General features: G+C 41.4%; 1 protein-coding gene across 1 annotated transcript; it reads left to right on the forward strand.

Annotated features, from left to right (window-relative positions):
* The first annotated feature begins 8 nt into the window (after positions 1 to 8).
* LOC124283286 (splicing factor 45-like) lies at positions 9 to 15,258 on the forward strand. The gene is made up of 13 exons (XM_046719318.1): positions 9 to 79; positions 1,500 to 1,594; positions 1,970 to 2,043; positions 2,255 to 2,344; positions 2,843 to 3,045; positions 4,127 to 4,269; positions 4,794 to 4,856; positions 5,250 to 5,313; positions 5,909 to 6,060; positions 7,483 to 7,550; positions 8,130 to 8,228; positions 13,460 to 13,532; positions 14,812 to 15,258. The coding sequence occupies exons 2-13, from the start codon at positions 1,531 to 1,533 to the stop codon at positions 14,916 to 14,918; spliced, it is 1,200 nt and encodes a 399-aa protein (XP_046575274.1). The 5' UTR covers positions 9 to 79; positions 1,500 to 1,530; the 3' UTR covers positions 14,919 to 15,258.
* The last annotated feature ends 468 nt before the right edge of the window (positions 15,259 to 15,726 follow it).

Raw genomic sequence — 15,726 nt, forward strand, 5'->3', positions numbered from 1 at the left:
ACCAATGTTGCGCGTCAACATTTGTGACTTCCGGTTATTTTCTGCGAGCAATGTTTGCACGCTCGAATTAGTGAAAAAGGTAGGGATTTTGTCTACAGATCTGATCCTTTCTTCAGCATTTAATCATTTCTACATGTGTATCGGTATTTGGAAGATAAATCAACTAATAAGTACAATTTGTTTACTCGAAACACCTTTACTTTTTCATCTCCAGTGAGATTGTCCTAATTTCGACCATAAAGTAGACACATTAACGTTTTGTTACTCGTCGAGTAATTGCTCTCTAAAATGTGGAAAAAACATCGTTGAAATCTTGAAAACGTTGATCAATGACATCTATATGCCACTATGTTGTGTTCTTGTCTCTAACTTAGAGTCTAAGACTTGCACAATGTGATCGTAGATACCCAGCTCTGTTAGGCCTGCCCATCATGATATGAGGTCACTGATTTTGTAAAAGTACTAAAATACATTCTATATCCGTGTTTGGTAAATCGTACTTTAAAAGGAATTTATCTTTAGTGATAGTATACCTCAGAAGATATTGGTATTGTGTTAATTTACATAGCAAACGTTGGATCAGAGATGCTTTCTAGATAAATTGCTATTTCATTACTATATATGTTTTTGAGAGCTCGGCATATTCTGGAAATGTAATTGTGAGTTAATAATTATTATCATATTTGAGGAAAGTTTCTAATGACCTTAGCCCATTTCTGGTGCCCCCTGCTGTGATATTGCTGGAATATTGCTAAAAGCAGAGTCAAACTAAACTCACTCACTCACTCACTCTAATAACCTTGAGACTGTCCTTGCTGACAATAATGATCTTAACATCCATATCTACATGATATTTCCAATCGTGATCACTAGATTTAAAGATTGAAAGGAAGGGATGTCATGTAGTTATTGCATTCACTGTATTCTCGGTAATAAACTTATATCCTTCTACCAATCTGTAAGTGTAAGTTCCAGTGTACCAGTATATTTCAGATCTTTTCACGGAGAATGCAGAAGTATTGAACATATATGGAAGGGATAACATTTTGCCAACTAAAATTATTCTGAAAAGATAAAATGCTTTTGTCCTCCACTTTCCAGTGCCTGTTTCACCCTATTCTTAAAATGCTTAACACCAAAAAAAATGCTTAAGGACCAGATCAATAGATCAACTCTAAATTCTCAACAACCCTGCACTGTACGATGGTTGACTTGTGTTATTGACTGATTTCTTGTACTAATCATGCATGCTCACTTGGGTTTTGACTAATGGATGTGTTACTCTCACTGAGCTGCAAACAAATAAACCTATGCAGTGATCGAAATAGTGCTTGATTTGTGTGCTATGACATGGTAGATATTGAAATCGGCACACTTATTTTCACAAAGGCTCACCTAAATTATCTGTCTTGTGCCTTACGGCACACCTCGAAACAAATTGCATTTCTGTTCCTGCTTTGAATTTAGCTAGCACTAAGTTATCTTTTTCATTGTTTCAGGCGGTTAGTACAGGATTACTTTCCAGTTACAATGTCGCTTTATGATGGCTTGGATCTCGATAACACTGAGGGTGGAATCAGCAACAATGTGGACTGTAAGTGATCCTCAGGAACTGTACCTGGTCCAGGAAGACTGTGGCATCCCCTTCCCTATACCACCAACAGTCTCTTTATATCACAAACATATCGCATGGCAGTATAAAACCAGAAGCTGTTGTTGTCATTTATGGGATTCTTTGATTTTTGTGTTCCTGCTCTTTAGAGATCCAGTGTCTAAATATTACGTAGCATATTACCCAACTGATAATGGAGGCCTCACATCTAATCAACCAAACTTATAATTTCAAACACTATACCTAGATTCAGACTATTTATTGTGACTTTAATTCAAACTTAATCAGTAGTAATCATTGTTAATGTGGCATTGCATGTTTTGAAGTGTTACCCGATCTGTTGTGTTGTACTTGCAGCTGGCTGGTCTTCAGGGTTCAAACTGCTTCAGTCACAGCTGCAGGCTAAGAAAGCTAACCTGACCACACCCAAGGTTGGTCTAATATAGTTAAGCTAATCTCACCACAACAAAGGTAGGTCTAATATAGTTAAGCCTACCTGACCACACCAAAGGTAGGCCTAATTTAGTTAAGCCTACCTGACCACACCAAAGGTAGGCCTAATATAGTTATCAAAGGTAAGTAAAATGTGCTCATACTAATTGATTTCAGACTGATATTGATACCATTATGGTTATATTACAGCGTCCACGTCAGGGATCAATACTGGCTCCGGTGATAGACCTTAAGCGGAACGAAGCCTCGGAACTTCACTTCAATCTTCAGACAGGAAAGGTATTAGGAAGTTAAAATGATAATCCTTGTTGTCCACGAGAAACTTTGACTGTAAAACAGTTCTCATTCGCACTGTTAGAAACTTACATTGATAATAACAGAGTATTTTGTATATTGTGATATCAGCGCCATGTTCGAGTCATGTCCCAATGGCCTGTAAATGATCAATCCTAGACCAGACAAGTAGTGGCTGATACTCTGAGCAACTCATTGAGGGGAACACATTTCATCACATTACAAAACCTTAGGTCAGCGCTTAGGACAAGCATGTCACATGCATGCACACACACACAATATTGTGTTAATATTAGGATGATGTTTTTACACCTGTGGATTAGGAGAAACATGCCATAGCACTGAGAGAAATATAGCTCCTTTAACAAGATGTATCTTCAGCATGTTCAGTTATTGCTGCTTGAGTGAACAATTCACCTATAAGTAGTATTGGGCTATAGATGATTTTGTCAAAACTGACCTTGAATTTATCCTGATCTGTAGTTGGAGAGAGCCGACCAGCCCAGCACCCCACCTGTAAGTTCCACTGCCCCGTTCATTGCATCTGACCCAGTGCCTTCAATCACCGGGGTGCAGGACGAGTATGACCCATTCCGTCCCAATGAGTATGAGGACATTGTGAAGAAGAGGCGAGAAGCAAAACAGAAGGAGCGTGAAGAGGAGAAGAGGAGGGAGGCAGAGGAAGGGTGAGTCGTGTTCTTGATTGTATGGTATTTATGCCACAGTCAGCAATATTCCAGCTCTATCACTGTGTTTTGTAAATCTCCAAATCCATACCAGGCAAACCAGTGGTTGATAGCATGAACAACATACCATACCTTTAGTGTACATAAACCCTGTCCTGCCAGTCTAAGAGCGGTGGGGTAGACTAGTTGTTAAAATGTTCGCTTGTTATGCCCGAAGACCCGGGTTTGATTCCCAACATGGGTACAATGTGTGAAGCCCATTTCTGGTGTTCCTGCCGTGATAGAGTTGCTATATTGCTCCCATCTCAGTCCAAGATGTATGATGTCACGATGTCTTGATTCAAATCGTGTTCGTTCAAAGTCCAGAGCATGTATTTCTGACATCCTTGCAGCTGTTGCTAGGGCAATCAGGAACAGCGTTTTCTGAGAAAGTAGTTCAAAGGATGGCCGTTCTAGAGGCTCGTAGGCATCACTGGTGAGATGTTGTAGAACTATGTTGAGATCCCTGGCAGGAGCCTTAAACTTCTTTTGTTGGTCTTCCAACTTGAACGAGCGTAGTAGTGCCAGAATCTCTGGTACTTTGGTCAGCTTGATACCCGTTGATTCCCAACATGTGTACAATGTTTGAAGCCCATTTCTGGTGTTCCTGCCGTGATATTGCTGGAATATTGCTAAAGGCGGCATAAAACCAACCTCACTCACTGAAAGTAATTGTTTAGTAGATTTGGTGCATCCTTAGAATATTCCAACATTTTGATCGACCAGTGCTTCAGTTTTCCAAGAAATCCTGGTCATTGACCATTGTGAGCGAGTCCTCAATTTCTGAAACCCATAGGTTCCTTCAACCCATTGTTTTGTTGACTGGTTAGTGTTAGAAGTGAACAATCTAGGGACTTCTTGTTTGTTTTTCTTCACATGGGTTAAGATGAGGATAATTTATTGTGGACACTGGTCCAGCACTTGTACCTGCAAATATACATTTCAACCATACATAATAGCATCAATCTTAAGGTCAGTTTGTCATGTCCACTATTCCAATCAGCTGAATGTGCCCTTAGAGATTCAGTTGTATCGTTTATAGACGCTCATCTCGACGTCGACCCGAGAGAGAGAGAGAAAGAGAAAGAGATCGAGACAGAGTGAGAGAGGAGGAGGGAGAGATGGACCGAGCAAAGCGTCGCAGGGAGCAAGAAGAAGAAGAGGAGGGATACGAGAAGCCCAGATGTAAGGATAACGTTTAAGGATAACACAATCCATATTGATCGTTTATACAGAAATGTGAAAGTTGTCTCCTGTGTATGTATAGGTGTAATTTCGAGCAAGCTAGTTAAGATTTTGATTTTTGTTTAAACGATGCTCCAACGAGAAGTTAATGAAGTTTGGAGAAGACAACCAACAGTGTTTTTATACAGACACAGTATATTCTGCTGTACATACAACCTTCCCCTCTCCTTTCCTCCCTCCCCCCAATCCTTCCAACGTCAGACTCCCATACTCCCATACCGTACCCCCTCCTACCCTCTCCCCCATCCTTACAACCTCCGATGTCCTCTTCTCTCCTTCCCCCTCTCCCTTCTTCCCTCACCCTTTCCCATGTTTGCATATCATGGGTAATGTCAATGTGTGTAAATTAGCAATGCATCAGTACATTGGTAAATGATGCAAGTTCTCTCACCTGTATTTTGCTTGCATCCTTTTGCAATCCTTAAGGGAATGTCACAAGTTATGTTGTTTCCTGTGTATTCCAGCGAGTGGTGCTGCCATCGCCCCGCCCATGTCGCTGCTTGAGGACAACGCTCCACCCAAAGAAGGTAAGTGTGCTGGACATGACTAACCTGTCATTTTCTGAATCATGGGGCATCACTCATGATATCGACCACTAGTTTTCCTGGCATGATTATGTACATGTTCAGTGATATATCTGGTTTAACACAACCACAACATAGAACTAGCTACTGCTGCTTATATTTGAAATATTTTCTTATGTTTGTATACTTAAAATGTTTAAGCTTGGGTAGAACTACTGTTTATTATGCAGTTCCATGTAAATGGCAATGTTTTAGGTTTGTTAGACTTGACCATTGCTGACACACTTTTTACCAGTGATACTGACAGGTAATGGATATATCAAGTACATGTATATCTGCTTTACAGAAATGTTTCTTTGACTTGTAATGTTAATGTGAGTACGTTTTCTTGTTCAGCCTCCGAGCCTGTGATGCCAAACCGTTCCAACTCGCCTCCAACTGGTTACACCTTGGGACTCGGGTATGTTGAGTCCTTTCATTTCTTACTGGTTGGTTTACAAAACTGTCTGACATCGGAAAAGTCATTTATCATCCTAACAAGATGTATCGCTTAAGTGATGTCATGTGATATTGATTCCAAGGAGATATTGCTTCAATGAAATAGCATCACAATGCTTTACAGACCATTGTGACGTCACTGAGTACCATGACATTACTAATCTCTTTATCACTGGATCAAGAAATCAGCATTGTCAGGGCCAGACATGATTACTTTTGGGCTGTTATGTATATAGCTGGATTATTGAGTGCAGTCAGCACCAGGGGCTACATTTTCGAAGCTGTCTTAGCGCTAAGATAGTCGTATGTTAATGTTAATATATGGCACTTATGACTATCTATGGCTAAGAGAGCTTCGAGAATCTAGACCCAGGCCAGTAATATTCCACAGACCATGCAGATATTCTACAGACCCTGTCGTCTCCAGAAGCTAAGTTGCAAATAATCAGTGCTGTGTACCAGGATTCTAATGTAACATTAGTGGTTATAGTAGTTTGAGATATATAACCAGTCTACATTGTTTCATCTGTGATTGTGGACGTGCCGTTTTGTTCCAGAGGGTCTGTGGCATCTAGGATCATGGCAAAGTATGGCTACAAGGAAGGTCAAGGTCTGGGCAAGCAGGAGCAGGGGATGAGTACTGCTCTGTTTGTGGAGAAGACCAGCAAGAGGGGCGGCAAGATCATCCATGAGAAGGACCTGCCTAAAGGTGGGTGCACCACACCTGTTAAACTAGAGCTACTGCTTACGTCATTACTGTATTACCCTCCTTAGGAGCAGAAACCATTGATTAGCACCAAGTAATATTATGCAATGAATTCTTGCTGTTATTACCTTGGTGACTAATTTCTAAGGCTAAAGAGTGTCTAAAGAAATGCATGCCTGCTCATTTAGTCCAGGAAGTATGGTATCTCAACAGATTTTGATTTGAATCTGACTGATGATCCACAACAGAAATGGTTAGATCATATTTTGGAGAGATTGTCAGAAGGATGGTCCACATCCTTAAGCTTATGGTAATGGAGGAAATAGCAAATGAAATTCAGCAAATCAAAGCTGTGCATGGAGGTCCGGCCACCATGTTTGATAATTGTACACATTTACAAGTATATATCAGTTACCACTTGGCTGGTCAAACCCCCATTGCTGACACCACTGAGGTGTGGGTAAGGGGCATACAAACCTTCAAAGTGGGATCTCTTTCTTATCAAGAAGAACGTGAAAGGTACATTGCCACGTGGTCACAGCAACTTAAGTGACAGTTTGGAATGTAAATGCACAATGCCTTTCAGAAAATGGTCAGATGTGTAATAGTGGTGGTCTGATTAATTGAAATAATCGAAGATTGGTCGCAGTGACCAAATGACCAAGCAATCGATCATGTTTTCTCATAATCGAACACAAACAATTCTAGTACACTTGTTTTCATTAACAATATTTTTCACTAGGTTGGTTTTGTCTGTTACATTTCATAAGCACTACAAGCTCGTTCCAAGTCATGATTGAATTTATCTTAAAGACTCTAAGAAATTTATGTTCCTCCATACTAGTCATCCTTTAAAGATGTGAAATTTTGCCAAAAAACACCCAAAGAACTCCATGTTTTTTTCCTTATTTTTTTGTGCATTAACACATTTCATAAATGACGCTAACCAATTACTTTCGATGATTGATCGGTTGTAATGAACCAACCATCAATTATGAGATTTTAACCAATTCCCAACACTAATGTGTAACACACGCTATATCTGGCATTACCTTTTCGGTAAAGTACAGCTTCTAGTACCGTTTGAGTCCCACTCAAGATTGGAACCCACACTTTCAGAGTGAGGCACCTAATCACCAACACAAGAATTCAGCTATCTCACCCACACAGCCACCACAACTTTAATAAAAATGGAAGTCTTGATCATGTACGTTGTGTACCCCTCCGACAAATGTAAACACAGTCAAATACAAAGTCTCATACTTTTGGAGGGTTCCGTCTCACCTGGGATTCAAACCCACACTCTCCGGTTGAGGCACCAGATTGCCAGCACACAAAGTTAGCGATCTAACCCACTCAGCCACTGTGAACATTATGGAATGTGTTTGTGTTTTGCCTGTATGTCTGTATTATTATCTGTTGTAGAAGTGCAGAGGGAGTCTCCTTCCAATACAAACCTGCTGCGGAATCCTTCCAAGGTTATTTTACTGAGAGTAAGTGACGCTAATGTACAGTTGTATTACATATGGCATGTTTATACATGTTACTTTACCTGTTCTGAAGTCAATCCTGGGCCGCACTCCACAATGTGATCTTAGCGTTTTGATGATTGTAACACCCTAACTTTAAAATTGGATTTAACTTTGTACATTACGCTCGCATCATCGGAAAAAATATGGGGCCTGGATAGATATTTTGGGATTTTTTGATAACAGAATGAAAGAAATGTGTACTGTAAATTTTGTGATGAAGTTGTACTGTGACTTATTTGTTATAGACAAGAGGTCAAAGGCACTGCTAGTGCCTATTAAGAGTTCTTTCCCTTAGTCAAACAAGGATCTGCTGGTTATGATTTCAAATCCCAGTTATCACCTTTAGCCATATTTTTATGGGTATCTTCAGTGTGATTACAATGTGTGTCACTGGTAGAACTGAAATACTCTTCCTTTATGGGTATCTTCAGTGGGCTGTTTTATTTCACATCACTGTATAAGTAACATACTGTTCAAGGTGAATGCTTGATCTGACACCTGTTTTTGTGGCTGTTGTATAATGTTGTGTTGCTCTTTCAGAACATGGTCGGCCCGGGAGAGGTGGATGAAGACCTGGAACCAGAGACTGCCGAAGAGTGTACCAAATATGGAAAGGTTATCAAGTGCATTATATTTGAGGTGAGTTTTGGTTCCACATCTTGAAGTTACCTAGCTTCTTTCACTGCATAATGTGTCAAGTTCAAGGACATCACAAGTTCATGTATCAAAACAATTGTAAAGAGAGAGGGAGTGCTTTCTTGGATAAAAGGAACATTTCAGGTATATTTTTGTTGAAAAGAAATAGTAGAATATATGTTGAAATTACTTATTTTTCCTTATCCTGACTCATGCTCTTTTGCTTGTCCCCTTCCTCTTGCGAACATAGTGGAACACTTGTATCTCCTTAATTGAAGCTCCCTTCAATGTAAAATCACTAATTGGTACTCACCCAAGAGTTGCCTCCCCTGCCTCAAGCGCGGGAACAGGTGTCGCCACCCTCTGGCCTCATGCTTCACTCTCTCCTTCTTCGCCCAGTGAGCAGGATGTGAGAGCGCCTGTGTCTCCTTACACACTATATCCTTTGGTTTTCTTAGTTAGTTACCTCTTATAGTTTACTATAAAGGTATAGCTAGTATCCTTCATTAATTTGCATTGATAATTAATCGTATTTCTACTGTTTATTCACGTGAGTTCGTGATTGTTCAGCTAGTATTACGTTGATGAAAAACTGTACTATTTGTAGATTACGTTTTTCCGCTGCAGATCCGCATGTAGTATGCCCTAGTTGTACTACGCCTTGTGCGTTTGATTCACGTTGCAGTTACTGCATTAATTTAACCAATTCTGCCTTTAATAAATACCATCTTTGCGTCTTGAGACGTGTTGCAGATAGGTCACGCAAACTAGGTGTAGACATGGCCGATACATCGGATTTCCCATCCAGTCAGCTGCTGTCGAGCGATCCCCTCCCGTCTGGTGTTCTGCTTGAGACCCCATCGGAAGAGGGACGTGGGATGCAGTCCGTCACCTCTAAGAAGCGACCGGCCTCCCCAGACATCCCGTCATCGCAGATAAAGTCCAAGAGGGCCTCAACGTCTTCTCAACGCAGACTTCGTACCCCCAGGGCAGCGTCATCCTCCAAAGGGAAATCTACGAAGTCATCGAGAACTTTCTCAGCAGAGATCGTTCCAGCAGCAGAATTGGGCCTCTACGATGATCAACCAATCATCATACCCGACATACGCCACAAGAAGCGACCAGTGACAGCGACAGTGACTTCAGCAGAGATCACCATGCAGCCTGATGCCTCTACACTGATGTCAGACGAGATCGCGGAGGGCCCCACCGCTATCAGCGCAGAGAGGGCACCATCTACTACGCCGCAGATCATCCCAGACGATCTAATGAAGCAGATCATGATCATGATGGAAGGCCACTACAGACTGGAGAAGCAGCCATCCCAGGGTCCGAGCCTTCGCGAAGGCTCCAACGTAGACAGCACCCCAGAGGCACCCCCAGTCAACGTAGCAGCCACGACGATGATGCCGCCAGCGAAGGAAGTCACAGACCACCTCCACGAAGGACCCAGATGTACAGCCTTCGCGGGCCTTCGCGAAGGTTGGAAAGATCATCACCCTCTTCGGCGTCATACTCAGATACGGAATCTGATCATCAGACCTCAAGGAAGCCTTCGCGAAGGTCATATCACCGTTCCCCAGGACCGGACGCAGAGGAAGGCGTTCGCGAAGGACACCTGAACCCAGATCGTCATCATCATCTAAAAGGACATCGAGGGACTACACAAGAGCTTCGCGGAGCTACCAACGGTCCCCTCATAGGTCGCCAAGAAGATCAACCTATCGATGTAGATCACCAAGACGATCGCCTCGCCCGATCACCGCCGATCTCCACGCACATCACCACGCCGATCACCTCACAGGTCTGCACATAAGCCTACAACTAGATCTCCACAAGCGTCAAACGATATAGAGATAGAGCCACACAGTCCTACATCAGAAGAGCAACAACCTCTCATTTATGATGACGGAATGGAAGATGATGGAGGAATTATTTTCTCAGATGCAGAGATAAGATATTGGATGGTCAATAATCTAGATCTCTCATCACCTTCCAAGAGTGGCAATTCGGCGCAGACTTATCTGATGAAAGAAGACGATGCAGATGCTATTACACTACCCCCAATCGACCCGATTGCGGCGGTACCACAGAACCTAGATACAGCATTCAACAAAGCCACGAAGGTTCAAACACCACATCTGCCAAACTTTCATGCCAAGAAGTTCTCCACGCATAATATGGACCCCTTCTTCAAGGCGCAAGACATCGATGAGAACTACAAACTGATCTCCGATGCCAAGAACAAGTACTACAAGATTGATGATCAAAAATTGGTTCAGATACAAACCATGACGAGGCGTATGTTCTTTGGTCTAAATAGATCTAGAACAATAAATGAGACACTTATCACCAGATTTCGTAACACGACCTCTGAAGATGATAGAATGATTTACTCGGCCCTACTGATGCAAAGAAGGACCAGCAGTTCTTAACAGATCATCTCTGTCTCCTGTCAGCAGCAGCATTGACCTTAGCTCGTCGTCAAGGCCTCCTCGCTTCCTGCAACTGGGGTGAGAACTTTACAGCTCCACTATATACAGCCCGTGGTCTTCCCCATCCATCTTTGACGGAGGAATAGACAAAGTCTCCAAGGAAGTCACCAAGGATTCCAGAGAAGTCCTGATGATTAAATCGATGGACACGCTAGCCAGTGTCATTCGACAGACTTCACAAAGATACTCAGGGAGATCTAAATTCACGGGCCTACAAAGAGCAAGAGACAGGAAGATAGCCAGTTCCAGGGGAAGAGATTCTTTTAAAATCAAGCCATATGGCAACTATAGAGGAGGGTCAGGAAGAGGCAGGACACCCAGAGGTTCCCGCAACTATAAACGCTGAAAGACAGGTTCGAACGACTGGAGTCTTCCACCCCAGCCGTTCCAGTACAACCGCCACAAGTGGGTGGACGTCTCCAACTACACTGGGAAAACTGGGGAATACTTCAAGACACCTATGTCTCCAACATTCTTCAACGCGGATTTCGTATCCCACTACAGGCCAAGCCTCCGCTAACAGTCAACCCTCCCAAGTTCGAGGTACAGGCACAGCAACTACTAAAGTTAAGAGAGGCTGTTACATTACTCCTAACCAAGCAGGCCATAGAAGTAATAGATCAAGGAAACATCGAACCAGGTTTCTACTCCCCAGTTTTCCTAGTACCCAAGAAAAACTCCAAGGAGAAATACAGACTCATTTACAACATGAGCTTCTTCAACAAGACTTATCTACGCAGACCACCGAAGTTCCACATGATACATCTACCGCAGCTACGCAGCGTTTCCGCCCCCAGCAATAATACCTCAAGTATTACAGAAAATCAGCCAAACACAGAGCCTACAACTTATTTTGGTCGCGCCCTACTTCCCGCTCTAATACAAGAAATCGGTCAACCGGCACTAGAGATACCCAAGCGCTCAAAGCTGTTAATACATCCACACACCAAACAGGTGCACAGAAACCCAGAAGTATTCAAACTTCACGTATGGACTGTATTAAAATGTGTTTAAACAAGAGAGGATATTCTACCAGGGCGGCAAAAGCGGTCACGCTTGCCTTACGATACTCAACGCGTAACTTGTACGACGACAAGTGGCACGGTTTCGAAAATTATGCAGCAAACAAGGGTTTTACAGCAAGAGATGCTACGCATCCTCAAGTAGCAGACTATTTGTGTTACTTACGGCAAAACAAACATTTAAAAGGCTCGACATTGTCAACATATCTTGCCGCGCTTAGTTCTGTGATTTCTATGAGAACGGGTGTTAAATTGACAAAAACACCAGAGTTACTGGCCTTACTACGTGCTTTCCGATTGGAGGACCAAAAGCGGAAGTTCCACGCCCCCAGCTTGGGATCTGAATGTAGTGCTACAACACCTCACAAGTGAGGATTATGAACCATTGGAATCGACAACCTTTGAATTTCTCTCACAGAAAACAATTTTCCTGTTATCGCTAGCCACGGCAGCCAGAATATCTGAAATTCACGCTCTAGATTATGAGAGGATACAGTTTGATGACAATCAAAAGACAGCGCACCTGGGATTAAGATGGGATTTCATCGCCAAAAATCAACTACCAGGACAACCAGACAGGTTATTTCACGTCCCTGCGCTATCCTCGATTCTCGGATCTCAAGATACATTGGACTTATCTCTATGCCCAGTACGAGCTCTCAAAATCTATTTACGTCGTTCCAAAACAAGGCGAAGATCGCTCAGAAGATTGTTCATCCCGTTATCGCCTACTAATCAGACAGAAGTCTCTCGTACCACCATATCTATATGGATAAGAACTGTCATTCTACGCGCCTACAAGGCAGCAGGACTGGACCCTCCAACAGCATCAAATCCACATGAAATCAGGGCATTGGCCTCCACCCTCGCCCTTCACGGTAACTGTTCATTGAATACAATTATGGAAGGATGCTTCTGGAAATCTAACATGGTGTTTGCTAATCACTATCTGAGAGATATCACCACCGAGGACGTCTCTGGCATTCACCATCTATAAATTGGTATATCAGTCTATTAGTAATGTAATACCCCAGTTATGGTATATATAACCTATGGCTTATTATAAAGGAAATATCCTAAGTCAATGCCTTTATGAAGTTCCCGCAGGGGTTATTACAGTATAAGTTATTTAAATCACTAATTATTAATCCAAAGTATTCTGTTTATGCCCACCACCACTCCGGTGGATTCTACAAGCAAAAGAGCATGAGTCAGGATAAGGAAAAATATGTAATTTTTTGAGTAAAATTGATATTTTATACTTATCCTGACTCATGAGGTTAGCCCTCCCATCCTCCCCACATAACACTTTGGATTTCCCTGTAAATTCAAGTGTTGGGCTCGCAAAATCAGGAGAGAGTGAAGCAAGAGGCCAGAGGGTGGCGACACCTGTTCCCGCGCTTGCGGCAGGGGAGGCAACTCTTGGGTGAGTACCAATTAGTGATTTTACATTGATGGGAGCTTCAATTAAGGAGATACAAGTGTTCCACTATGTTCGCAAGAGGAAGGGGACAAGCAAAAGAGCATGAGTCAGGATAAGTATAAAATATCAATTTTACTCAAAAAATTACATTTACCTTTCCCTTCGCTGAAATAAAAATAACTGTTTGTTTTGCTATGACTAACAATTAAGTTGAAATATTTTACAATGTAGTTGTATTTAGTTGTATTTAGTTGTATGTTTACACTGTTGAAGCAAATTGTTGTATTTGAGCAGATTCCAGGCCAGGTTGAAGAGGAGGCAGTAAGGATATTTGTGGAGTTTGAAAGAATGGAGTCTGCAATTAAAGGTGAGGTGATGTTCAGTGTCATGTGAGCACAGATTTTAGAGATACCTTCTTTGAATCCCAATCAAAACTGCCCCCAAACTAATGCACATATAGCATGTGTTGTCTCATTAGACAAGTGTTGTTTGTAGTATACCTCTGCTATCTCAGCTGTAAGTGGGTACCAAATAGGATGAGATTGTATACTCCCCAGGAAGCTGAGAATGAAGTGACTTTGCTTGAAAGATGTTTCTGTTCCCACAGCAGTGAATGGGTACCAAGTAGGAACAGATGGTAATGTGACTGTTAACCTTCAAACACCAAGGGTTGTATCATCCCCATGGAGCTGAGATAAAAATGATGGCCACTGATCCATTGACTGGGATATTAATGACAGGGCTCGATTTAGTGCTTTGTTACTTGCACTGGTGCAACCCAATATTACAAAGTGCAACCTAGTTATTAGTCTAACTTGCACCAGGTGCAAGTCAATTTTTGAGTGGGTAAACTTCTGAAAAAAAACATCTAAATAATTCAATAGCATATTTCTTTCATTACATATTGCAATAAAAGCAGTGCAACTGGAATTTGGCTGGTGCAACTAGGTTTTATCTTAGGTTGCACCTAGTGCAAGTAGGTTAACATCTCTTAAATTATAAATTAAATTATGGATGGAATCTGCTGCATTATAAAGACTTAGTAGCAGCAGTATTTATTTGCTCCTTTGGAAGTTTTCATCACAAGATACCCATGTTTTCTTGATGCAAAGAACTGGTTCCATTTGTCTTGTCCCTGAATTAGCACGTATAGCAGTATGTGCACCATTATTCCTTTTTCTATTATTATGAGATTGATAAATATACTCAGAAAAATGTAATGGCAGACATTCATAACACTGGGCCCCACTCCACAAACCGAACATAGTGCTATGACTGCTATAGGTCAGTCTTAAAGAATGGGAGCTGTATAATATATAGAGAATCTCACCCGAGTGTCTTTTGATATCAAATATATCACCTATCACCACGAGTTAATAAAGTTACAAATATCCGAGGCTTGCCGAGGATATTTTTACTTTTATCAACGAGTGTTGATATATTTGATATCACAAGACACGAGGGTGAGATTCTATTTATCATCAACAATCACTCTTCATTACCGTCCTCGTGCTTTAATTATAATAGTTCAGGGCAAAACTATACTTTATTACAAAACACATTGGGGTAGAGCGAACTTTATTTTCTAAATATGATCAAGTTTGGTGTATTTTGTTATTGTAAGCTTTGTTTCATTTTTTTTTCAGCTTTAGTGGACTTGAATGGACGGTATTTTGGAGGAAAAATTGTTAAAGCTTGTTTCTACAACCTTGATAAATTTCGGAGATTAGATCTGGCAGACACCTCAGATTGATGGAAACAGACGTGTTCCTCTGTGTATAAAAATATGAGGATCAGTCTGCCATGTGTGGAGCATGACATGCACAGAAGTATCCATCAAGGGGGACAACTCTGGGTTACTTCAGTTGAAGGCAGCTTTAGTTTTAAGTGATTGGGAGGTCATTTTTGAGGAATCATGTTGGAATGAAAACACAACACCGGACATTGCTGATGTTTAGGACTCGATGCTGGTACAGGGGGATGAGTACGAAGTGTGGAAAACATCCAGTGTTTGACCTACAGCCATCTGTCCAAGTGTCAAAAACATGGACTGTTTATCATCTCCAATGGCAACCAGGATAACATGTTGAAAATAATCTTGTGAAGATGAAACTGATGAAATTGATTTTTTTTGTTTTTAACAAATTGTTCTTGTGCAGCGGCTGTAGACATTTGTGTCATCTATAATCCTCCAAGATGTCACAGTATGATGACATCACAAGGTTGTACGAATATAGTGAACTACTTGATGGTCAGAACCACAAATATCAGAATCAAGAGTATAAACTTGGTAGTGGAAACAATGGACTGCAAGTTTACTTGTTAACCAGTCTAAATATAGGGCCGGAAATTGACAGAATACTTGCAATGAATGTGATTCCGATTGGTCATAGTTGACACGCAGAACCTGTTTTTTTCTTGAAATACATGCCCTTATTACTTCCAGAAAAAAATATTTTTGGCAAGAAGGGTTTTAGGTGGGTTTTTTAATAGTATTTTGTCAAATGGTAGACCACTGTGAAAATTATTGATATGGTTAAAGATTTGAAAAAATGATAATA

The sequence above is a fragment of the Haliotis rubra genome, unplaced genomic scaffold, assembly GCF_003918875.1.
Source record: "Haliotis rubra isolate DU_JTF1 unplaced genomic scaffold, ASM391887v1 Scf312, whole genome shotgun sequence".
In the NCBI taxonomy this organism is placed as follows: domain Eukaryota; kingdom Metazoa; phylum Mollusca; class Gastropoda; order Lepetellida; family Haliotidae; genus Haliotis; species Haliotis rubra.